This window comes from Pelophylax lessonae (genome assembly GCF_965119305.1).
Source record: "Pelophylax lessonae genome assembly, chromosome: 2".
NCBI classification, from domain to species: domain Eukaryota; kingdom Metazoa; phylum Chordata; class Amphibia; order Anura; family Ranidae; genus Pelophylax; species Pelophylax lessonae.
Window position 1 is genome coordinate 276,839,582 of NC_138769.1, and position 26,330 is coordinate 276,865,911.

Genomic DNA, 26,330 nt, shown 5'->3' on the forward strand with positions numbered 1-26,330 from the left:
AAATGTGTGAAAATATTGGCCGATACCGATATGCGATCGGCAAATAATCGGTATCGGCAACGAAAAACCGATATCGGTCGGCCACTAATATAAAATTTGTAAAGTAAAAGTATTTCTAACCCGCTGTTTTATATTTCACTTTGGCCACAGCAGATGGACGAAGAAGGAAGTGAAATCCTATTGAATTCACGTCCGAGGTCTCTTTTTATTCTTCCTGCTAACTCCACCTCTGGGCTGTAGAAGCAGGAAGGGGAGAACTTCAAAGAGAAGCACAGTGATAAAGTGGCATCACAGGTGGTTAATCGGGTTGTTTCTGTTAATGTGAATGCAGCTGTTCTGTGTACGAAGATAAGAAGAGGAGAATATGTTCTCCACTACTCATCTCAGTTATATAAACCTGCAATGCTCTGAGACAAGCGGTGGTCTTCAGGATCTCCACTTATCTCCATTTTATAAAGGGACACCTCAGTGCTTCCTGGGCCTTCCGTCATCAGGCGTCAGTGATGCAGGTTTGCAAGGCAGTCTCCTGGTTGTTGGTGCACACTTTTACAAAGTTTTATTAAGTGGATGTGTTGGCATCTGCGGATGTTTCTTTTGGCCGCAAGGTTTTGCAGGTTGCTGTTTAAGAGGACCTGATCCTCTTTTGAGGGTGTAATTGTTGTTGTTTTTTTTTTTCCAGGTGGGCTCCAGTTGTTTTGATTGAGCCCCTGTTGCCTGGTTTGCTAATGTTTAGCCTTGGGAGTTTTTTGCTGTTTCCCACCCGTCATGTTTAAAACTGCTTTGGGAGGTCCCAATGGTCAAGAATGACAGGAGCTGTGTCCGTCAATGAACGAAAGAGAAAATGGGATTCTAGACTTCCCGTAAAATCCATTTCTCTGATGTTCGTTGACAGACACAGCACCAACCCCTCTGTAGAGTTATTCTCCTGACAATGTGAAAATAATTACTATAGCACGGAGAGGGAAGTATAACCCCTGGGACTGCCCATGGATGTAGCAAGAAGTGTTTTTTTTTTTCTTTCTGCCTAGTGTCCTACTCCATGTAGGGGGCAGTATAACCCATTGGGGAAGAATGACGTGAGCTGTGTACATCAATGAACATCAGAGAAATGGATTTTACAGTAAGTCAAAATACCCATTTTTTTTTCTATTTTTTATTTTTTTTTTAAGAATTTGCAGCGCTTCTTTACGTGGCTGTGTGTGTGTGTGAGGGCACATTACAAATAATGTGCTATATTTTATCTCAGTTTTATATTTAAAAAAAAAAAAAAAACTGTATTCAGCATTTTCAAGCTGCAGTGTGCAAGAGGCCATACAGTATAAAGCAAATTTAGTAATTTTTGAAAGACAATGCCACCATTTTCACCCATTAAATTTAAACTTTTGAATGCCTACCCGTTGTGTCTAGAAATTCTTAGTCTGTGGTTTAGTGTCAAACTGTTCAGATTATGTTTTTATTATTGCATTGCAGGATGAAAAATCCATCCATTGTTGGAGTGATATGCACGGACTCACAAGGTTTAAACTTGGGATGTAAGTCAGTTATGCTGATACTAGATAACCATGTAGTCAACAAGCAACATCTTGCTGTATGTGAGCTGTGTTCTGTGCTCTTGTTGTGAGTTCATGCAGGACTATGTTTTATGCCAAAATCCTATAGAATGGAATAGCGGGCATTGTATGCAGTTAAAACCCATTCACACTAAAGGCCTGATGTAAACATCAGAGGCCTGACCACATTACTGAAATTCTATCTTTCAACATGGAAAAAGCAGCAAAAAAGGTCACCAAAAGAGGCAGCTGATACAAAATGTTCATGCCTCCTGTACTCCTATGTCAAGCAACTATGATTAACATACATAAAAGCAGGATACTTTTAAAGATTTGTTCCTTGGCATCCTTTGCAGTCCTATGTCTTAATAGTTAAAGAGTGATAGTCCTGAGCTCCATTTGTGGTGATTAAAATAAAATACTACATGATATATCGTTCAAATGCTGCTGCTAACATCACTGTCTGTTCCCACATAGGTAAAATAACAAGAAATTGAGTTTTGGATGCTGTGCTGCTAGAGAATTATTAAATTATGAAAAATCGTACAAAACAGAATATGTACTTAGAGGGGACTTTGTTATAGATCAGTTCAAAATGTTTGGATACATTGTTTACTGAATCTCTTTTTGGTGTTTTGTACATTGTTCATACTTTAAGTGTTCTCTTAATTCTGCGTAGTAATTGTAATTTGCATGTACACTCCAATACATAAAACTCAACTTTTTATTGCATCATAAAAAAATACAAAAACATACAATGATATATTGCATATATCGAATATCCGTCTTGTATAAATATTACACTTGCCGACCACCTGCCTCACATTTACTGCGGCAAGGTGGCTCGGGCTGCATGCATACACCCGTACGTCGACCCCCCCCCCCCCCACCCGACCCGTTGCTGAATGTATTTGTTCCAGGACCGATCACTCGTCAGGTCCAGGCCAATTATTTATGGTCTAGACCTGATTGGTTCTGGCGAGTCACAGAATGTCCTGTGTATTGTAAACACAGGCACAGGAAATTATGCAATCTCCCCTCCTGGAGCCCTTTTCGGTTACAGCGAGCGAGGACAGAGCATCTGTGAGTACACAAGCACTACACTGACACCAGTACACCTAGGCACATTTTTCACCCCCCCCCTCAGTTAACCCTTCACTCCCTGTCACAATATCACTATATATAGTGTACAGGGTTTTTTTTTTTTACTGATCCCTCTATTAGTGTCACTGGTGACGCCAGATAGTGGTAGTTGTCATCAGTCCCAGATAGGGAATATATGGGGGTTATCCTAAACCTAATAAAGATTTAACCCCCTGATCACCCCCAGGTAACCCTTCACTGCCCTGTCAGTGTCCTAGTGTACAGATCTTTTTTATGATCACTGTATTAGTGTCACGGGTGTCGTCAGCATTGGCATCAATTCAGGATAGCGTCAGATTGCCAGCCACATATTAAGTATTAAATTCTAACCCATTAATTGCCAGGGACACACACACACACCTCTATTACTAGTATAGTGTCTGAAGTTCTGAACGGATCAATATCTTTGATCAGATTAGAACTATACTCGCTCCCCCCAATAATTTAGTATAGTGTTCTAAAAATGCGGTGTTAGCAGGATCAGCCCGACACCTGCCAGCACCTGCCTTTAGCCCCTCTGCCCATCCCCTAAGAAGTGTACTATCAGCAGATCACTGTCCCTTCCAATACACAGCACACAAACCCGCAGAGTTGGGCCTGATCTCTGCTGGCGCTAGCAGTTACATTTTTGGTTCAAACAGTCCTTGACAACCAGGTGCTTTTTTACCTGTGATTCACACTAGGTACCTAATAATAACGTGGCCAAAATGTCCAGACAGTGCTACACTAGTAAAGAGGCCTACACAATGCTAAGCATGACAGATGCGAGCAATGGGGAAGCTTCCCTGTCAGAATCGGGCTCAGTAATTGAACCTGTAGAGAGCAGCGGCAACCTGACAGCTGACAACGGAGTAGTGGTCCCTGCGAAAGTCAGACATACCCAACTCCGTTCTTTTGTTGCTGAGGTGCAACAATCGCATGGTTCTCATATGCAGCAGAGTGTCAGTGCTAGTGCCGCTCAACCTTCTGGTGAACTGGCAAACACCAGCGGCCTAGTACATCCCTGTTCGTAGACAAACCGCACTGTAGTAACACTTGGTGACGTGGCGAGTCCCATAAGTGCAGTTCAAGCTGATAAGGTGGCTAGCAGAAGTGTCCTGCAGCCACCAAGAATTCGAAGACAGGTCCACATGCGCTTGCAAATCCTGATTGGGAGCCCACCACTTCTGCAGCGCCCGTACTACACCCCCCCCCCCCATTCACTGGCCAACCCGAAATTCCGCTTCGAAACAGCTGATTTCACTTTACTTTACTGTGGACCAAAGCAATTTATATGCTAATCAGCTTATCGCCACAAACTCAAATTTGACTTTTGCCACAGAATTTGAAACCTATCTTTCATCATGGGCATTACTAAAAAGTGTGAGTTGTGGTCATATCTGTCCACTGACCCAGTTCATCATATGCCTGTGTTCTCTGCTGCCATGGTCAGGACTAGATATGAGCAACTCTTGCAGTCCATGCATTTCAATAACAATGAACTCTGTCATCCTTGGTATGACCCTGGATATAACCAGCTCCACAAAATTCAGCCCCTCGTAAATCACTTCAACCAAAAATGTGCAGCCTTGTATATGCCCCAACAGGCTGTCTGCATTTGAGTCCCTGATTCCATTTTCTGGCCGCCTTGTTTTCAAACAGTTTCTCCCCAGCAAGCGTGCTAGATATGGGGTCAAGATTTATAGGCTCTGTGACAGGGCAACAAGGCTATACATGTAGTTTCTGGATTTACGAGGGAAAAGATAACCGTGTGGAGCCCCCCCCCCCCCCCCCGACTGCCCAGACTACATAGAAAGCACCGGCAAGATTGTTTGGGACTTGGTATCACCCTTATTTGGACAGGGGCACCATTTATACCTGGACAAATATTACACAAGTGTGCCTTTTTTTTTTTTTTCTAGTGACCTTTTTGATTGTGGAATTGGCGCATGTGGCACTCTGCGACCTGATTGCCGGGGCTTCCCCCTAATGGCTTTTAGATTTCCGACTTAGTTGGGAGGGGAGAGCCTGCTTGAAGTATAATAAATTGCTTGCAGTGAAGTGGAAGGACACACGGAATGTTTTGTTCTGCCTTCCATTCACGCAGATACGGCACTCCAAATTATAATGTTGACTGGTGTTGTTGAGAAGCCCCTCTGTCCATGACTACAACCTTAAAATGGGAGGGGTGGACTTCAACGACCAGATGATGGCGCCGTACTTAATTGCCCATAGGGCCAGACGCTGGTACAAAAGTGTCTATACTTATTCGAATTGGCTTCTGCTGAACTCTTATTTGCTATACAAAGCGTCAGGAAGAAGTGGATCCTTCCTAAAATTTCAGGACGAGAACATCACAAACCTTCTGTATTCATAAGGTGCCTTGGCCCAAATTCACAATCCAGATGCAGTGAGCTGGCTGCATGAGAGGCATTTCTCTATCGTCCATTGACAGACGCAGCCTCATCTCCATGAGCTGAGTGGGTTTATGCTTCTCCCATCAGGAGTAGTCTAGGCAGGAAAATTTGAATACACATGCCCAGGGGGGCTGTCCCTCAAGGAATAAACCCCCACTGTACAACCCAGCACATGAGTTTGTTTTCTGCCTAGAGAAGGAGTAGACCAAGGTCTCCTGCTGGGACTCCGGTCTCATTTTTTTTTTTTTTTTTTATTCTCTTCAGAATATTTTCTTTTTATTCTCTTTACCCACTTGTGTGCTAGTGTTCAGGGAAGAATTTCCTGGTGATCTACAAGCAACAATGCCGGCTGGGGCTTCGTACTGGATAATCTAAATCCCTATGGTCCCCCCCCAGTCTGGCCTACGAGCGTGAACATAGTTATAGTTCTGACCTAGGCCTAGCCACGACGGTGCCTCTTTGTCCAGATGGGGACGAGCCTGCGAGCGATGCAGCATACCCCTTGGCTGGCAGCACCCCCACTTTGCGTGGGAGTCAGTCTGCCCAGAGCAGAGCCCACCCGGTCCATGTTATGGTGAGTAACTGTGCCCCCTTTGCCCCTTCTGGCCTTTGGGAGCTGTGTGCCCTCCCCTGGGGATAATGGGATTGTGCCTCCCAGGAGATCCCCCTGGTCTGCCCGGTCTGTGTCCTTCTCTTTCCCTGTGGGGGCTGTGTGTCTGGAGTACTCTGGTGCTCGGGTGGGGGGGGGGGGGGGTGAGACATGGTACCTTGGGCTTGCTGGTCCCTATTGTGGTTCCTGGGGCCTTTATGTGTCGGTCTCTAGCCGCATGGTGTGCTGTGGATGCCGCCATCTTAGGTGTGGGCAATAGAATTTTTTTCCCCTTAGATTTGTATGGGGCAGCCATTTTCCCCTGCAGCTTCCTATTGTTTTGTATGGGCATCGAACTTTTGTGTAGCCATTGTGCTATACTTGGCAGTGTATCCCGATCAGGCGACATCCCTTCATGTGTGGTAATTTCCTGCTGCTGAGCTAAGGTCACTTCCTGCTTCTCTCTGTGCTGTGGAAGTTTCAGGAGGCTGTGTGTATGAGGTGGTAAAGTACTGAGGGTCTCTGCGGGCATATCCTTGCACTTTCTGCTATCAGTTTGGTTTAAAGGGGCTCCCTGCAGACCGCTGCAATAGGTGGTGGATACCAAGATCGGTGTTCTTAAAGCTACAGTACTCCCTTTTTTTTGCAAATTGCACTATGGAGTCCCAAACTGGAATTTCACCCTCAGACCAACTCTGTCCGACTGCCGGACAGTCCGGATTGCAGTCGCTAGCCACGATTTCAGCTGCCCTGGAAAGCCTGGCAACTAAAGTTGATTTAGTCATTAAAAATGGTAATGGCAGTAAACGGCTGCTGCATTCTCCATCTGTGGAGTTGTCCTCTGATTCAGAGGCTGATGTGGTTGCCCTGGATGCTCCCCTTCCTGAGGGGTCGCTGTCCTCAGTCAGATGGTGAAGAGGACTAGTCTTCACCTGCAGCGTGGGAATGCGCTTTGGTGAAAGCACTGATTTCAGTGCGGGATACCTTAAAATTGGCTGATGAGCCCACGCCTTTGGCTCCCAAAAGCTGACAGGGTTTTCCCTTGTCCTGACACTTTCACGATACTGTGAATGACCAATGGCGGTGCGTTAAGCCTGTGTTAGTGGTGCCAAAATGCTTTAACCACTTTACCACCGGAGGATTTTGCTGTCTTCCGTCCAGACCACTTTTTGTGCTTCGGCACTGTGCGACTTTAACTGACAATTGTGCGGTCATGCAATGTGGTACCCAAACAAAATTTACGTCCTTTTTTTCCCACAAACAGAGCTTTCTTTTGGTGGTATTTGATCACCTCTGCGCTTTTTATTTTTTGCGATATTAATAAAAAAAGAGCGAAAATTTTGCAAAAAAATGACATTTTCAACTTTGTCTTTTAAAAAATATCCAATATACTCAATTTATGTCATTATTTTTTTGGCCAAAATATATTTAGCTACATGTCTTTGACAAAAAAAAATTCAATGAGCGTATTTTTATTGGTTTGCGCAAAAGTTATAGCGTCTACAAACTATGGTGTAAATACTGAAATTTTACGCAGCTTTAATTTCTGACTGCCTATCTCAATTCATGAAGTGCTAAAATGGCAGGGCAGTACAAGACCCCCCCAAATTACCACTTTTTGGAAAGTAGACATCCTAAGGAATGTTCTGAGAGGCATGTTGAGCTCATTGAATATTTAATTTTTTTGTCACAGGTGTTTGAAAAATGAATAAAAAAAAAAAAATGTTTTTTTTTTTAACACAAAGTTGTCACTAAAAGATAAATTTCTCACACATGCCATGGGTATATGTGTAATTACACCCCAAAATATATTCTGCTGCTTCTCCTGAGTACAGGGATACCACATATGTGAGACTTTTTTGGGAGCCTAGCTGTGTACGGGACCCCGAAAATCAATCTCCATCTTTAGGTTTTCTAATGGCGTAAATTTTTGATTTTACTCCTCACTACCCAACACTGTGACAGGGAAGTGAAGGGGTTAAACTGGGGGAGATCAAGGGGTTAAACCTTTATAGAGGATAGATGGCGGGTGGCCTAAACCTATTCGGGCCTAGCGCAAGCGCAAATTAGGGTCACCAGTGACACTAAATACAGTGATCAGTAGTTATCTGATATACTGTATATATTAGTGCACTGTTTTATATGGAGTGAAGGGGTTAACTGGGGAAGATCAAGCGGTTAAAAGTTTATTAGGGAATAGGTGGCGGGTGCCCTAACCCTATATGGGCTTAGCGCAAGCGCAAATTAGGGTCACTAGTGACACTAAATACAGTGATCAGTATTTACCTATATACTGTATTTAGTGCACAGAGTAATAGGTAGTGAAGGGGTTAACTGGGGCTGATCAAGGGGTAAAAACTTTATTAGGGGATAGGTGGCGGGTACCCTAACCCTATTTGGGCCTAACGCAGGCGCAAACTACGCTCACAAGTGACACTTATACAGTGATCAGTAAAATATCTGTATACCACTGTATATAGTGTTCACTGTGAGGGGTTTGGGGGTGATGAAGGGGTTAAATGTGCCTATGTGAGGTGTGTCAGTGTAGTGTTGGTGGAAACTCACGTTTTTGGTGTGTCTCTGTCTCTCTCCTGGAACCGAAAGGACTTCAGGAGGGACAGTGACATCACTTCCCCTGTCTGTGTTTACATTACACAGACAGGGGACAGATTGCCATTGGTGGGGACCGATCTACAGACACTGACCAAAAATCATTGGTCAGTATCTGGTGATTGATCGGTTCCCTACCGAATGCCATCGGTATCGGGACCCGCGGCGCGCGGGAGCGCGCTCTGGAGCCGCGATCGCGCATGACGTTAATACTACGTGGCTGCGCGGTATCGTGCCGCACTGCCACAGTAGTATTACCGCGCGCGGTCCTAAAGTGGTTAAACATCTGTATCCTTTTTGCTGAAAAGGTTTCCAACCATTGGACAGTGCCATATAAAGTGGACCATCCTGTTTCCAGATTAAACAAATCTAATCTTGTGCCTGTGGAGGATTCCCCAGTTTTTACGGATCCATTGGACAGGCGGGTGGAATCCCTTTCCAGCCATCTTCATGTGTTCCATTTTGAAACCGTTTTTTGTGTCTGTGCTAGTCTAGTGATGGAATGGATTAGGGGTTTGCGGGAGTCTTTAAACCCAGAGAATGTTCCTCCGGAACAGCTGGAACTGTTGGACCAGGTGATCCAGGCTCTGGTGTTCCTGTGTGATGGGTCTATGGATGTGGCTCCCCTGGTGGCCAGGGTCTTGGCCGTGGGAATTGTTTTAAGACGCATGGTCTGGTTGAAGAGCTGGTCGGCTGACCAAGCTTCTAAAAAATCCTTAGCTGATCTCCCCTTTCTGGGAGACCGGTTGTTTGGCGACTCATTGGATGAGTTGATCAAGGGCCTGAGTGGCAGGAAGAGTACTCTTCTTCCACAAACCTTCAAGGGTAAGACACCCCGTACTAAACGGGGTCCCTCCTTTTGGCTCAGTTTTTTTCTTTTTTGTTTTTTTCGTGCCTCCGGGGGGCAAGAAAAAGGTAAGCCATTCAGCACCTCTGGAGGTGCTAAAACCCTGGGGCAAGTCCAAGGCCTGTCAGTCCAGTGCTGCAGACAAGTCCTCTTTAGCATGAAGGGGTGCCCTCACCCGTCTTAGCGGTGGTGGGACGTCTGAGCTTATTTCAGGAACCCTGGACTTCCTTCATTCAGGACGAATGGGTTCGCAAACTGATTTGTTCCGTGTACAAGATTGAATTCTGGTCCCGGCCAGGGGACAGGTTTTTTTTTTTTCACAGGTCAATTCTTCACCTGTCTCCGGAGCGTTTGAAGGATCTGCGGGAGGCTGTGCGAGATCGCCTGACTCAATGGGTGATTGTGCCAGTTCCCCCAACAGGAACAATCTCAAGGTTTCTATTCATACCTGTTCACCGTGCCCAGAAAGGAGGGCAAGGTGCATTCAATCCTGGACCTCAAGGCTCTGAACCGCTTTGTGTGGGTGCTGACATTCCGAATGGAGTCCATTCGGTCAGTGGTAGCATCTTTGAATGGGGGATTTTCTGGCTACCATCGATCTTAAAGATGCGTATCTCCACGTCCCCATATTCGAGGGACATCAGAGATTCCTCCGCTTCATCGTGGCAGAGGAGCACTTTCAATTTGTGGTGTTACCCTTTGGTCTCGTCTCGGCTCCCAGAGTTTTTACCAAGATCCTAGCCCCTGTGCTGGCCTTGTTGTGTCCACGAGGTATCTCCATTGTGGGGTATCTGGACGATCTCCTGTTGTGAGCAGTTTCCCATTCGGATCTGCTGGAAATTATCTCCATCACAATTCGGACCCTTCAGGATTTCGGGTGGACGATCAATGTCACCAAATGTGCCCTGACTCCATCTGTGCGGGTCACCTATCTGGGGCTGATCCTCGACTCTGCTCTGGCGAGGGTCTTCCTTCCCTTCTACAAGCTTCAGAAGTTGCAAAGGGCGGTCCAGTTGCTGATGGAGGCCGATCAGTCCTCCTGTGTGCTTGCATGAGGGCCCTGGGTCTGATGGTCTCGACCTTCAAAGCAGTCCCATTTTGCTCAGTCTCACACGAGACCGCTGCAGAAAGATATTCTGTCACAATGGAACAGGGATCCTCGGTCATTGGACCAGAAGATTTTATTGAGCCATCTCACAAAGTTGGCTCTCTTGGTGGATTCAGTCACCTGTCCTGTGCCATGGCAAGTCCTTCATGCCATTGTTTTCGACAGTGGTCACTACGGACGCCAGCCTATGAGGCTGGGGAAGCTCTGTGCTCAGGGGATTTGGGCGCAGTGTCTTCCTTGATGATCAATATTCTGGAGCTTGGAGCGAACAAGATCTGCCTGCTTCACTGGACGAGTAGGCTACACGGCTGTCTGGTTTGGGTCCAGTCAGACCATGCCATTGCCGTGGCTTGCATTAATCAAGGGGGCACCAGGAGTGCCCTGGTGGCCTAGGAGGTGGCTGAGATTCTGGTATGGGCGGAACATAACGTTCTGGCTCTTTCCGCAGTCCACATCCCTTTTTCATTTTTATTTTTATCATTTTTATTTATATATACAGTATATTTTTTATTTCTAATTTTCATCTTTATTGCGCACAACTCATGCATTTTAGCATTAGGAACACTCCGCTAATATTTTATTTTTTAGACATGTGTTGGCTTTTAAGTATTTTGTTTCTTCAAAGTCAGCTTTTAACTTTTCTTTTACATACTATTCCGTGTCACATTTTTTATATTTTATGTGTAATCTTCATTTTATTTGAAGTCCTTAAGGTGTACAGCTTTATGGCAATTTCCGCCTTTCTTTTATTGCCCTTTTGACATTTATCACGTTAATTTCCGGTACATATCACTATATAACAGCCTCTATGGATAGTTCCTGTTTACGTCTGATGAAGGCGCTGAGTGCGCATGCTCCGAAACACGTTGCGTCACTTCCGGTCAGCTTGCGGTTCACCGCAGCTTCTGTTCTAACCAGCTCCTCTGTGGAGCTTCCTGCATCGTCATCTCCCGGCTGCGGGCCGGTCAGGACATGGAAGACTGAATACAGGAAGCGCTTACACTGTGGAACATGGACTTGAGAACCCTATGATGTGAGTTACTACTTTTTGTCATGTAATAAAATTGTTGCTACATTCAGCGGCGCCTGTTTTTCCTCTTCTGTTGCCAGCGGGATTTTCCGGTTGTTTGCCTGCCAGAGCTGCCCTGAACCACAGCATCATTTGTGAAGCCTGGTCTGTTACAGCTGCTGACCTCCTACCTGTTCCATACTGGTGTCTACCCCTCTGGCACAAGCGCCCAACACCCCTCTCTTCCGCAGTCCACACCCTGGTGTGGAGAAATGGCAAGCGGATTACCTGCATCATCAGGTGTTGGATCAGGGGGAGTGGTCCCTGCATCCAGAGGCATTTCATCTTCTGTGTGTCCAGAGGGGGACCCCAGATGTGGATCTGTTTTGTCTCTCCTCAACAGGAAAGTTCAGAGGTTTGTGGCCAGGTCTCGGGACCCTCTGGCTGACGCCACAGATGCTCTGGTGGCTCCTTTGAGTCAGTATTGACTGATCTGTGCCTTCCCTCCACTCGTTCTCCTGCAGGGTGGCAATGGAAGGCATTCCAGTCGTTCTGGTGGCACCAGACTGCCCTCGGGGGTCTTGGTATGCACAGCTGGTAAAAATGGTTGCGGATCCTCCATGGTGTCTTCTTTTGCGGGAAAATCTACTCAACTATAAACTATCTCAAGGACCGCTCTTCCATCCTGCTTTACGGTCGCTGGCTTTAACGGCTTGGCTGTTGAAAACAAGGTGTTGAGGGATAGAGGTCTTTCTGATTCGGTGATTGCTACCCTTATGAAGGCCAGGAAGTCGACATCTAGGAAGATCTATCATCGTACGTGGAAATCGTACATTTCTTGGTGTGAATCGCTGCAGCTGCACCCTCGCTTGTTTTCTATAGCTAGGGTTTTGGTCTTTTTACAAAAAGGGGTTGAGCAGCGCTTGGGTACTATCAAGGTCCAGTTTTCAGTTTTGGCTATTTACTTCCAATGTCCGTTGGCTAATCATAGTTTTGATTCGCACCTTCGTTCAGGGGGTGCGTCACCTGGCCCCTCCGAGGAGATCCCCGTTACCGCCGTGGGATCTTAATCTGGTTTTGTCTGTTCTTCAAAAGCCTCCTTTTGAAAATATTAGGGAGATTTCTCTGCTTTCTTTGTCGCAGAAGGTTGCCTTCCTAATGGCTATCACTTCTGTCTGAGGTGGTGGAATTGTCCTGTCCGCCTTATTTGGTGGTCCACAGGAATAAAGTGGTCCTCCGACCTAATCCGTCCTTTCTTCCTAAGGTGGCCTCGGATTTTACCTAATTGAAGACATTGTGTTGCCTTCCTTTATGTCCTAAGCCTAAACATCACAAGGAAGTTGCCTCGCACTCTCTGGATGTGGTTGGGCGATGAGGGTTTATTTGACAGTTACTTAGTCCTTCAGGAAGTCGGACTCTTTGTCCTTTCCGGGCGGTCCTCGCAAAGGTTTGGCTGCGTCTGCTGCGACCATTTCGAGATCGATCAGGCAGACGGTTGTTCAGGCTTATTCGATCAAGGGTCAGGTTCCTCCTTTCCCTGTGAAGGCACATTCTTCTAGAGCGCGGAGTGCCTCTTGGGCTTTTCGCCATCAGGCCTCTGTTGTACAAGTTTGCGACTTGGTCGTCTGTGCACACCTTCACCAAATTTCACAATGTGGAATTGTTGACTTCTTCAGATGCCTCTTTTGGCTGCAAGGTTTTGCAGGCTGCTGTTTCATAAGATAATGTTTGTACTTCTCTTCAGGGTCTTTTTATCTGGGTGAGCTCCCGTTTGGTTGAGTTCCATGTTGCCCGGTTGGCTATGTTTTAGCCTTTTTGGAGTTGACGTTACTATCTGGTTGCGTTTTCCCACCCCTCATTCTTATTACTGCTTTGGGACGTCCCACTCAGCTCATGGAGATGAGGCTGAGTCTGTCGACGGACGATAGAGAAAATACGATTTTTGTAAGATCTTGGCAAAAAAAATTGTCCATCGACAGACGCAGCACCCACCCCTCTGTTTGCGGTTGGTTCTGTTGTCTTCACTGCTTTTAAACTAAGCTGATGTGCTGGGTTGTGCAGTGGGGGGGTTTATGCGTGGAGGGACAGCCCCCTGGGCGTGTGTATTCAAATTTTCCTGCCTAGACTACTCCTGATGGGAGGAGCATAAAACCCACCCAAAAAGATTTTTACAGTAAGATCTTACAAAAATCTTATTTTTCTCTACCAAAAGAGCACCCCAAAGAAGTACCTGTAAAAACGCGGATATAGGGTGACACCCACTATTTTTGTCCCTTCAGGCCTGGCCATCGTGGTCTCTGCATCGGGGACTGTTTCCGTCGCTACAACACACTAGTGGAGTATTACTATAGGGTACAGCACGGCACCGTCTAGGGCACACTTTCACAGAGGGTCTCAAAAGATGTTAGATGGCTATCACATTTTGAAAGACCCTAGCCTGGAATGTTTAAAGTTTTTTTTTTTTTTTTTTTTTCTGTTTAAAAAAAAAAAAGTTTCAAAATAAAGCCAAAAAAATCCTTTTCTTAGTGTTGTACTTTATAATATACTGCAATGTTTTATTGTTACTGTTTTTCATTGTTAACCATATTTTTCTTTGCAGATACTGCTATTCTACTGTTTTACTATACCATTTTATATTGTAATGTTTTATTAACCATTGTTTGCTTTGCAGGTACTACAGCATTGATTTGTTTTATCCTGACAGCAACAGCGTTTGCTTTCAACCTATACGTAAATCAATGATTGCATCGCTATAGGTGATATATGGCGAAGGATGGGGTGGACACAGAGGGTGGCTCTCCCAACTCTCTTGGCAGAGATTTCTTCATTCATCAATGTGAATGGAGGAATCAGGTTCTTTTTTTTTTATTTTTATTTTAGCCCACAGGCTGCATGGGTAAAAAAAGAACCTTACAATATATGCCCAACAAGGACCAGCAATGTACTGGTTCGTCGCTGGGCTTTGAATGGTCATACCGGGATGATGCCTTTATGGTTTAGGCATCTTGATATCGTTTTTTTACATCCGGCAGTCTGCTTTCATGTAAAGGCGATCCTAGCTTTAACAAGTAGTGGGAGGGTAATCTCCCCCCCCCCCCCCGCCTTCCATGGTTTTTGCGGGCTCTCCCGTCCCTCCAGGTAACCCTAGAATGCAGCTGGTGGTTTCGTCCGCTGACCGTAGAGCTTATCGGAGTTAGGAACTGCTCCAAACATCTCTATGGCCTGAGATCCTGGAAGCGACGATCATTTTTCTCTATCGTTCGACAGACGCAGCTCCCATCTATTCAGAGACTATAGGGTTATGCTCCTCCCATCAGGAATAGGCACTAGGCAGCAAAAAAGCTTAACCACACCTGTGGGGGCTGTCCCTGCAGGCATAACCCCACACACTCTATCATCAAGCATTTTGTTTCTGCCTAGTTTAACCGCTTCCATACAGAGCAGTTAGACACCCTTCCTGCCCAGACCAATTTTCAGCTTTCAGCACTCTCACACTTTGAATGACAATTGCTCAGTCATGCTACACTATAACCAAACAAAATTTTTATCATTTTTTTCACACAAATAGAGCTTTCTTTTGGTGGTATTTGATCACAACTGGGGTTTTTTTTTTTCGTGATATATGCAAAAAAAGAGCAAAAATTTTGAAAAAAAAACACTTTTTTTTAGTTTCAATTATGAAATTTTGCAAAAAATAAATTTTTCTTCATACATTTGGGCCAAAATGTATACTGCTACATGTCTCTGGTAAAATTAACCCAAATTAGTGTATATTATTTAGTCTGTGTGAAAGTTATTGAGTCTAGAAGCTATGGTACCAATTACTGAAAATTGATCACACCAGATGTACTGACTGCCTATCTCCTTTCTTGAGGCCCTGAAATGTCAGGACAGTACAAATACCACCCAAATGACCCCTTTTTGTAAAGTAGACAGTCCAAGGTATTTAGTAAGAGACATGGTGAGTTTTTTGAAGTTGTAATTTTTTCCCACAATTCTTGGGAAAATGAAGAAAAAAATTTTTTTTTCTTTTTTTTTCCACAAAGTTGTCAATTTATAAGCTATTTCTAACACATAGCATGTACACAGCAAAAATTACACCCAAAAATACATTCTGCTACTCCTTCCGAGTATGGCGATACCACATGTGTGAGACTTTTACACAGCCTGGCCACAAAAAGAGACTCCACGTCCAAGAAGCACATTCAGGCGTTCTAGGAGCATAAATACACATAAAACTTTCTTACTACCTATCACACTTTTCAAGGCCCTAGAGCACCAATACAATGGAAAAGTCCACAAAATGACCCCATTTTGGAAAGCAAATACTCCAACGTATATTCTATGAGGCATTATGGGTCGTTTGAACATATCATTTTTTTCCACAGGTTTTTGGAAAATGTGGGAAAAAAATGAAAACTTTTTTTTTTTACACAAAGTTGTCAATTTATAGGATATTCCTAACACATAGCATGTACACAGCAAAAATGACACCCCAAAATACATTCTGCCACTCCTCCTGAGTATGGCAATACCACATGTGTGAGACTTTTTCACAGCCTAGCCATATAGAGGGGCCGAACATCCAAGGAGCATCATCATGCATCCTAGCCACTTGCCTAGGCCTATTTTTGACATTTGGTGTTTACAAGCTAAAATCAGTTGTTTTGCTAGAAAACTGCTTAGAACCCCCAAACATTATATATTTTTTTTTAGCAGAGACCCTAGAGAATAAAATGGAGATTATTGCACTATTTTTTATCACACCGTATTTGCGTAGCGGTCTTCCAAACGCAGTTTTTTTGGAAAAAATTCACTTTTTTTAATTAAAAAATAAGAAACCAGTAAAGTTAGCCCAATTTTTTTCCATAATGTGAAAGATAATGTTACGCCGAGTAAATAGATACCCAACATGTCATGTTTCAAAATTGCGCACGCTCACGGAATGGTGACAAACTTTGGTACTTAAAAATCCCCATAGGCGACAATTTAAAAATTTCTACAGGTTGCCATCTTTGAGTTACAGAGGAGGTCTAGGGCTCAAATTATTCCCCTTGCTCTAACGATCGCGGCGATACCTCACATGTGTGGTTTGAACACCGTTTACATATGTGGGCGGGGTTTCTGTATGCATTCGCTTCTGCGCGCGAGCTAACGGGGACAGGGCGCTTTAATTTTTTTTTTTTTTTTTTTTTACTATTTATTTTATTTATTATTTTTTATTTTTACACCGTTTAAAAAAAAAAAAAAAATTGATCATTTTTATTTCTATTAAAAGAAATGTAAATATTCCTCGTAATAGAAATAGGCACGACAGGACCTCTTTTTTGTGAGATCTGGGGTCAAAAAGTCCTCAGATCTCACAAGTACACTAAAAGATAGAAAAAAAAAAAAAAAAAATAATAATTATAATATAAAATGAAAAAAAAAAAAAAAAGGACCTTTAAACTGGTTGCTAGGCAACAACATTTTCCGTAGCTCCGGTCCTCCAAGACCATAGAGTCAAGTGAGGGCAAGCTTGCCCTCACTCGACATCCTGTCTGTGAGGATTCGGGACCGGATCGTTTTCCCCGCTGCCGGCGGGTCCGGTAAGCGGGGAAAAGGACCGGAACGCGTCGGGAGGGGGGGGGGGGCGCCTCTTCCACCATCCCGGAAGGGTGATCCCACGGCGAATCCGCCGCTGGGACCACCCTTATCGGAAAGCCAACCGTCCACCGTTTAAAAAAATACCAGGGTTATGGCAGCTATCTGCTACCATAACACCGGTATTTAGGTTTAAACGGACGACGTATATAAACCTTTTTGGACTTGGACATGGTGGCTGTATGAAGGGTGACAGGTACTCGGGTACTTTGTTGGGCAGGTGACAGGTACTCTGGTACTGATGAGCAGGTGGCAGGTACTCGGGTACTCCGATAGGCAGGTGACAGGTACTCGGGTACTCTGATGGGCAGGTGACAGGCAGGTGATAGGTACTGATGAGTAGTACTCACTGACTGATAGGTGATAGGTGATACTGTACTGAGGGGTACTGATGATCAGTACTGATACGTGATAGGTACTGATGAGTAGTGATGGGTACTGATGAGCAGGCGGCAAGTACTTGGGTACTCTGATGGGTAGGTGACAGGTACTCAGGTACTCTGATGACGGGTACTCCGTTGACAGGTACTCAAAGTACCCGAGTACCTGTCATCAGAGTACCCGAGTACCCGTCATCAGAGTACCCGAGTACCTGTCATCAGAGTACCCGAGTACCCGTCATCAGAGTACCCGAGTACCCGTCATCAGAGTACCCGAGTACCCGTCATCAGAGTACCCGAGTACCTGTCAGAGTACCCGAGTACCCGTCATCAGAGTACCCGAGTACCCGTCATCAGAGTACCCGAGTACCCGTCATCAGAGTACCCGAGTACCTGTCATCAGAGTACCCGAGTACCTGTCATCAGAGTACCCGAGTACCTGTCATCAGAGTACCCGAGTACCCGTCATCAGAGTACCCGAGTACCCGTCATCAGAGTACCCGAGTACCCGTCATCAGAGTACCCGAGTACCCGTCATCAGAGTACCCGAGTACCCGTCATCAGAGTACCCGAGTACCCGTCATCAGAGTACCCGAGTACCCGTCATCAGAGTACCCGAGTACCTGTCATCAGAGTATCCGTCATCAGAGTACCCGAGTACCTGTCATCAGAGTACCCGAGTACCCGTCATCAGAGTATCCGAGTACCTGTCATCAGAGTATCCGTCATCAGAGTACCCGAGTACCTGTCATCAGAGTACCCGAATACCTGTCACCAGCCCATCAGAGTACCCGAGTACCTGTCATCTGAGTACCTGATGACAGGTACTCGGGTACTTTGATGGGCTAGTGACAGGTGCTCTTTATTGGGGGGGGGGGCAATCAGTGTGGTTGGGGTGCACTGTAGTTGGTAACTAGCTGTTACCACAATCTCCTCCTCACACAGGATCAGTGTGTGAGGAGGAGAACACGGTGACAGCTAGTTACCGTGTTCTCTGTTGACATTTGTGACCGGCTGTGATTGGACACAGCCGGTCACGTGGTAAAGAGCCAATTTCATTGGCTCTTTACCTAGATCGGGGATCGACTCTGTCCGAGGGACGAGCCTCGTCCCCGATCGCTGCTCTGCGCGCCCCCGGGGGCGCGCATTGCAGAGAGAACGAGCGGCTCGTGCTGGAGCCGCTCATGTGATCGGCTGTGATTGACACAGCCGATCACGTGGTAAACAGCCAATTTCTATTGGCTGTTTACCTTGATCAGTGACGGGCTATGTCCGAGGGACGAGCCTCATCCCTGATCGCGCCGCTGCGCGCCGCCGGGGGCGCGCAGTAGCAGCTAGAACGGGCCGACGTCATATGACGGCGGCCCGGATCTAGACAACCACCTTGCCGACGTCATTTTACATGACTCGGTAAGGAAGTGGTTAAGGAATAGGACTTAGCTTCCTGCTGTGCTCCGTCTTGGCTATTATGAGAAAGTTTGTTAATTTTATTTTTTTTTTATTTTTACTAGTTAGTCCCTGAAGACCAACATCCAGAGGAACTACAAGCAACAGCCAGCTGAGGTTTCACACTGGATAATCTAGATCCTTAAGGTCTCCCAGCCTGGCCAGCGAGCATGAGCAGGTTATAATCCAGAACTAGGCCTCTCCACGACAGTGCCCCGACGAATGAGGGCGAGTGGACTGTCTCACTGGGACACATACGACCTGGAACGCCCAAAGTCGCAGTTTCCCCTTTTGGCTGACAGCAGCCCCATCCCGGGTGGGAGGTGATCTGTTTCGGAATGGCGCCCACCTCGTACCATGGTATGGTGAGTTAATTGTACCCCCAAAAACCCCTGGCGGTCTTGGAGCAGACGTGGGCCCTTCCCTGGAATAGTTGGACCTTAGGGGCTCTCTGTTCCCCTGGCACCTCGTAGCATTGGTCCTGTGTACCCCTCGGCATTCCCCTACCCCGAGCAGGTTTTTACCTGGGGCGGCGGTTGTAATGCAGCCGTTGTCGTGCTTATTTGAGGGGGGTGACTTTGTCCTGTGTGGACTCCAGGTCAGGGACCTTCCGATGCCTATTGTTCTGGGCTCCCTTTTGGGGCTCCTGGAGACCACATGGCATGCCATGGGAGGCCGCCATTTTGCTGTGGATCATGAAATTTATATTCACCATTGGATTATATGGGCAGCCATTGAGAATGCATGAGCGGCCATTTTCCTGAGTTCCATAGGCTGGACAGGCATGCCGCATGACTTTTTAAATATAGAGACTGCGTTTTCTCTTCCTCCTTCCTGTACAGTCAGATCATGCTGGAAGTCTCCTCTGTGATCTGGTAAAGTTTTCCTGGGGTTCCCTGTGGGTTTTTCTTCATTCACTCTATTATCTTGCTATGATCAGGGATTGTGAGCCCGCACTTACAGCGGTGGGAATGCGTTTTTGGCGGTCTTAAAGAGACACTGCCCAAATATTTTAAAAAGTGTAACATGGAGTCCCAGGATAATATTACACCTGCAGACCCCCAGGAGAGACTGTGGGACCTTCTGGTTCACAGTTTTAGCTAGAGATTGCAGCTATTTTTTGCAAAATCTGATGTCTAATTTCTCTTAACGTCCTCTGACAGTCGCCGCCCACTCATACATGCACGTCTGGGTATTGGTCTTATCCACAGGATTAAGCTAGGCAGAAGATTTTGTTAGAAAACATTCACAAAAACTTTGTATAGACAAACCTACAGGGGGCTGTCCCTCTGGTCCAATACCCCAGCTAGCTGCATTCCCAATTGTGCTTGTGTCTGCCTAGGCTGGCTTTTCCCTGGCTGGGGCTGCAGTCTCAGCTATTTTTTCTTAATATTATTTTTTTCTCTCTGAGAAAGTGTTTTTTCTTTACAATGATAGTTTTTTATTTGTTCCTGCACTTAGTTAGTCGGACTTCGGAAGACTACAGCGTTTGCGGATCTGGGAATCGCACTGGTTATCCTAGAGCCTTATGGTATCCCAGCCTGCCATCGAGCGTTAGCAGGTTATGTGTACGCCCAGGCCTCGCAAATGACCATGTCCCTGTCCTCAGGAAGGACGAGCCTGCGAAGTGGCTACTTCGCTGGGATGTCTCAACTGCGGTACGCCGCGTGTTTCTAGCGTCCCTTTCGGCTGACGGCACCACCACCCAGAGTGGGAGGCTTCCTGTCACAGAGCGGTACCCACATTTTCGCTGGACCGGTGAGTACCATGCTACCCCTCTGTCTATGGCATTGTCTGTCGGGGTGTGTATGTGGGCCCTCTGTTTTGTGGGGATGGCAGTTCGGTATGGGTCTGTAATGTCCCCCTCATGTCTGTCAGTGCGGTCCCTGTGTGTCCCTTCCCAGTCCCTTCGGACCTGCTGTGGCGGTTCTACCGCTGTATGAGGGGTTGTGGGGGGCCCTGATTTCCCTGGGGTGCTTCGGCAACTATTTGGGAGTACAGACATGGTATGTGGGGGCCGCAATCAGCAAAAAGCCATGCAGCCGCCATTTTAGGTGTGGGCAGGCTGTTTGGCCTTATTGTGAGGGCAGCAGCCATTTTCTACAATACTGTTGGCGCCGATGGGGCGCCATCTTTTGTTTTGGGCACTATGTCTTTATGCGGTCAGCGGCCATTTTCCCAGAGCTTTTTCCATAGACTTGTATTGGCAACCATTTTTGTGTGGCTCAGGGCTTTGTTCTGCCTCTAGAGGCGTGAGGTCACTTCCTTTCTTCTCACATGCAGATCTAGTTAGCAGTGTGTGGCAAGCATAGCACACTTGGGGGGATTTTATGGTGTTTCCTGGCCTGCATTCCTGCTAGCATTCATTTTCCTGCAGTTTCTTGTAGCACAGAACTTGTTCCTCATTGCGGTGTATTTGCGGTGGGAACCACGGAAATCGCCGATTTTAAAGGGCCAGTATCATTTAAATTTGAAATTGCTATTCTGGAGTCCCAGGATAGCAATTCCCCCCAGCTCTGGTGAAGGGTTCAGGTACTCCTGAATCCTCTGCTATAGTCTCACTGACTGCTGCACTTGCGACTTTAGTCTCTAAAGTGGATTTGTTGATGTCTTACCGGCTTCTAAGAAAAGGCCTATGCCCTCTCAGTCTTCTGATTCAGAGCCAGATTTGGTTGCCACGGACAGTGTACCTCCTGAGGGGGCTCAGTCCTCTCAGTCGGATGTGGAGGAGGACGATTCCCCCTCCGGATCAGCAAGAGAATGCGCTGCAATGTCTGCGCTTATTAGCTCTGTAAAAGACACTTTAAATCTAGATGATGTGCCCCACCTGTCGGGTAAGCGCTCTTACTTTGGGACCCGCAAAGCCCAGAAATCGGGACAGGTTTTTCCCTGTCCCGCTGAGTTTCACGAGACCGTGAATGAACAATGGCGCAATTTAAAGCATTATGTTGTGGTGCCCAAGAGATTTCAGTACCGTTATTCCTTTGCGGATCCGGTTGATTCTCGCTGGACTGCGGTTCCTAAGGTGGACCACATTGTGTCCAGGTTAAATAAAGCCACTTTAATGCCCACGGAGGATTCTCCGGTGTTTAAAGACCCGGCGGATAGGCGGCTGGAAACTCTTACCCGACACATCTACCTGGTAGCCGGTTCCTTACTGAAACCAATGTTCGCTTCCGTAATGGTGTCTCAGGCTGTTGTGGAGTGGGCCAAGGAGCTTAAGCGCACTCTAATTGCTGACTCCGCCCCTCCTGCTACTCTGGAGATGGTGGATCAAATTGGCCAGGCTGCTTTATACCTGTGTGACGCGGCCTTGGATGAGGCCCCTTTAGTCGCGCAACTGTCTGCAGTCGCAATTAAGATTCGTCGCATCGTTTGGTTAAAAAGCTGGTCGGCCGACCAGTCTTCCAAGAAGACGGTGTCTGACATCCCTTATGCTGGGAGTCGTCTTTTTGGGGACTCTCTGGATGAATTGGTTAAAGGGATCACTGGGGGCAAGAGTACTCTGTTGCCCCAGGTGACTCGGGGCAAGTCATTCCGCGGTAAGCGGGGCCCTTCCTTTAAACCTAACCAGGGGTCCTTTCGTGCCTTCAAGGCACAAGACAAGGTAAGTCCTTCAAGGCCTCTGGTGGCCAGAAGAAGCCTTGGGCGGGCAAGTCAAAAGCTGCCCACACTGGCACGACCCGAAGGGGCGCCCTCACCCGTTTCAGGGGTGGGGGGACGTCTGCGTTGTTTTCCCAAACCTTGGCTGGCCAAGATTCAGGACAGGTGGGTTCAACTCATTCGGTCAGGGTACAAGATCGAGTTTCGATCACGCCCAGCAGACAGATTCTTTCCCTCAAATCTTCATTTGACCCCAGATCGTTTCCAAGATCTCCTTCGGGCGGTTCAGGACCTCCTCGCCCTCCTCCGACCTGTCAATCACGGTGCAGACGCTTCAGAAGTTCGGGTGGACCATCAATGTTCAGAAGTCGACCTTGTCCCCTTCTGTTCGTCTCCCTTACCTGGGGATGGTTTTGGACTCCGCCCAGGCGAAGGTCTTTCTTCCGCAGGACAAACTCCGGATCCTGCAGGACGAGGTCGTGTCCCTCAGGGACAGCAAGTTCTCCTTGCTCCGGACCTGCATGCGGCCCCTGGGCTTGATGGTCTCAGCTTTCGAGGCGATCCCATTTGCACAGTTTCACACGAGATCTCTTCAAGCGGAAATTATGGCCAAGTAGGACAGACATCCTCACTCCTTGGAAAGGAGGATCTCTTGGAGCCCCCAAGTCAGATCTGATCTTTTGTGGTGGCTCCGGTCCCCGTCTCTGACGGAAGGCAAGTCCTTTCGCCCATTGCTATGGACTGTGGTCACCACGGATGCCACCCTGTCGGGCTGGGGTGGAGTTCTGGGCAATTTGTCTGCCCAGGGCACTTGGTCGGAGGAGGAATCCTCCCTGCCAATAAATGTCTTGGAACTGCGAGCAATCGTGCTCTGTTTTCTCCGTTGGTCGAATCGTCTGCCGGGCTGCCCAGTGCGTGTACAGACGGACAACACAACTGCGGTGGCTTACATCAATCACCAAGGGGGCACCAGGAGTGCCCGGGCGGCCAAGGAAGTGGCCGAGATTCTGTCTTGGGCCGAGACGCAGGTCCCGGTGATTTCGGCAGTTCACATTCCAGGTGTGGAGAACTGGCAGGTGGACTATCCGAGCCCCCAGACCCTGGACCAGGGGGAATGGTCCCTACACCCGGAGGAGTTTCAGATGCTATGTGCCCAATGGGGATCCCCGGACGTGGATCTGTTTTGCTTCTCATCTAAACAAGGTGGGAAGGTTCGTGGCAAGAACATGCGACTCTCTGGTAGACGCCTCGGCCGCATTGGTAGTGCCTTGGACTCTGTATCGCCTGTTTTATGCCTCCCCCCCCCCCCCGATTCAGTTGTTGTCCAGGTTCCTTCGCAGATTGGTCTCCAAATCGAGGTTGGTGATTTCTAGCGGCCCCAGACTGACCGCTCCGATCTTGGTACGTGGACATCATGCAACTGGTCGTCGAGCCTCCCTGGTGGCTCCCACTACGAGACAATCTTCTGTCTCAAGGGCTGATCTTCCATCCTGCTTTAGTTGCTGGCTTTGACGGCGTGGCTGTTGAAAGCCAGGTCTTGAGAGACAGAGGTCTCTCGTCGGCGGTCATCCCTACCTTGCTCAAGGCTAGGAAAGCCTTGTCTGGTAAGATTTATTATCATACCTGGAAGGCTTGTTTCGCCTGGTGTGAATCTCTGGGGTTTCATCCCCGCTCCTTTTCAGTGGCGAGGGTGTTGGCTTTTCTGCAAACTGGTGTGGAGCAGCGTCTTGCGCTGACCACTATAAAGGGTCATTTGTCTGCGCTGGCCATTCTCTTCCAGCGCCCCTTGGCGTCAAATTCCTTGATCCACACCTTTTTATTTAAGGGGTGCGTCATCTGGCTCCCCCTAGAAGGGCACCCTTGCCCCCTTGGGACTTGAATTTGGTCCTGTCCGTTTTGCAACGTCCTCCTTTTGAGAACATCAGGGAGATTCCTCTGCCGGTGCTGTCACGGAAAGTTGCCCTTCTGGTGGCGAACACATCTGCTCGCAGGGTGTCAGAGTTGGCAGCCCTGTCTTGCCGCTCCCACTAACTGGTTGATCATAGGGATAAGATGGTCTTGCGACCTCATCAGTCCTTCCTCCCGAAGGTGGTTTCAGATTTTCATCTCAACGAGGACATTGTCTTGCCTTCGATGTGTGCGAAGCCTAAGCATCCTAAGGAGTTTGCCTTGCATTCCTTGGATGTGGTCCGGGCGATCAGGGTTTACCTGTCTACTGAATCCTTCAAACAGTCGGATTGTCTTTGTCCTTCCTGAGGGACCTCGGAAGGGTATGGCTGCGTCTGCGGCAACCATTTCTAAATGGATCAGGCAAACGATTGTGCAGGCCTATTCAATTAGGGATCAGGTTCCACCATATCCCTGTCACGGCGCACTCTACCAGAGCGGTTAGTGCGTCTTGGGCCTTCCGCCATCAGGCGACGGTGTCTCAGGTGTGCAAGCGGCGACCTGGTCATCCGTGCATACCTTTACAAAATTTTACAAGCTTGATGTCCTGGCATCCTCTTTTGGCCGCAAGGTTCTGAGTGCGGCAGTGCCTTAAGGGAGACATGGCGTTTTTCGCCTGTCTCCTCCTGTTGGGGTTTTTCCCCTTGTTTATTTTGCTTTCCTGGGTTTGTTTGCTCCTGTTGAGCTTTCTTGTTACCCAGTGGTTTACCTTTCTGGTTCAGAAGAGGTTATTTTCTCTGACCTGGGTGCTGTGTTGCCTTTTGGACGGTTACGTTTCCCACCCCTCACATCTACACTGCTTTAGGACGTCCCAGACGTGCAGATTGTATGAGTGGGCGGCGACTGTCGGACGTAAGAGAAAATAGAATTTTTGCAAGAACTTACCGTAAAATTATTTTCTCTGAGTCCTCTGACAGTCGCCGCCCCCCGCCCCTCTTTTGGGGTTCATGGATCTCTATACTGCTTGCTACCAAACTGAATTGGGAATGCAGCTAGCTGGGTTATCGGACCAGAGGGACAGCCCCCTGTAGGTGTGTCTATACAAAGGTTTTGTGAATGTTTTCTAACAAAATCTTCTGCCTAGCTTACTCCCGTGGATATGACCAATACCCAGACGTAGGCAGCGACTGTCAGGACTCGGAGAAAATAATTTTACGGTAAGTTCTTACAAAAATTCTATTTTTGTCATATCTAGTGCTGCCAGCCGCAAACGCCCTCCGCCCTCACCTCCATCAGCAGGGTCTTCAGACTCTGAGATAGACCTGGCCGACGCAGACCACCCTGAGGGGTCGCTGTCGTCGCATTGACGGTGAAGAGGACTTGTCCTTATCAGCCGCTGCATGGGAACACACTTTGGTGCAAGCTCTGATAGATTCAGTGTGGGAGACGTTAAAATTGGCAGCCGAACTCACAGTGCTGGGTACGCAGTTGTCTTTTGGCTCCTGCAAATCCCTTAAATCGGGCAAGGTGTTCTCTTGTCCAGAATTGTTTCATACTATTGTGGATGAAAAATGGCAGCGCATTAAGCGCATGTTAGTGGTGCCTAAGCATATTGCATGCCATTACCCTTTGCGGAGGCAGTGTCCACTAGGTGGACTGTACCACTAAAAGTGGATCCCCCGGTGTCCATGTTGACTAAAGCGACTCTGGTACCGGTGGAAAAGTCTCCAACTTTTGCGAACCCCGTGGATAGACGGGTGGAATCCCTGTCCCACAATTTACATGTGGTAGCAGGTCACTTGTTAAAGACTACCTTTGTGAATGTTTTGTTAGCGCAGACTACTACGGAATGGGTGAAGTTACATAAAAGTAACTTGGAAGCTGAACGGCTCCCCCCTGTGGTTTGGAACTACTGGACCAGTTGGTTCAAGCCCTGGTGTTCATGTGTGATACGTCCCTGGATTCAGCCCCATTAATGGCAAGGGCGTCGGCAGTGGGGATTGTTATTAGACACATGGTGTGGCTAAAAAGTTGGTCTGAGGACCAGGCTTCTAAAAAGGTCTTGACTAATCTTCCCTTCTCAGGGGAGAGGCTGTTTGGATCCTCTCTGGACGAGTTG

At 47.3% G+C, this 26,330-nt stretch overlaps 1 protein-coding gene across 2 annotated transcripts in view; it reads left to right on the forward strand.

Moving 5' to 3' along the window:
• The window catches only part of LAMTOR5 (late endosomal/lysosomal adaptor, MAPK and MTOR activator 5), a 345,493-nt gene that overhangs the window by 236,879 nt on the left and 82,284 nt on the right, over positions 1 to 26,330 (forward strand). For both annotated transcript variants that reach the window (XM_082245651.1, XM_082245650.1), the window contains exon 2: positions 1,471 to 1,532. In XM_082245651.1, the coding sequence (XP_082101777.1) occupies positions 1,472 to 1,532 (61 nt within the window). In that variant the 5' untranslated portion in view covers position 1,471. The remainder of the gene's footprint in view (positions 1 to 1,470; positions 1,533 to 26,330) is intronic.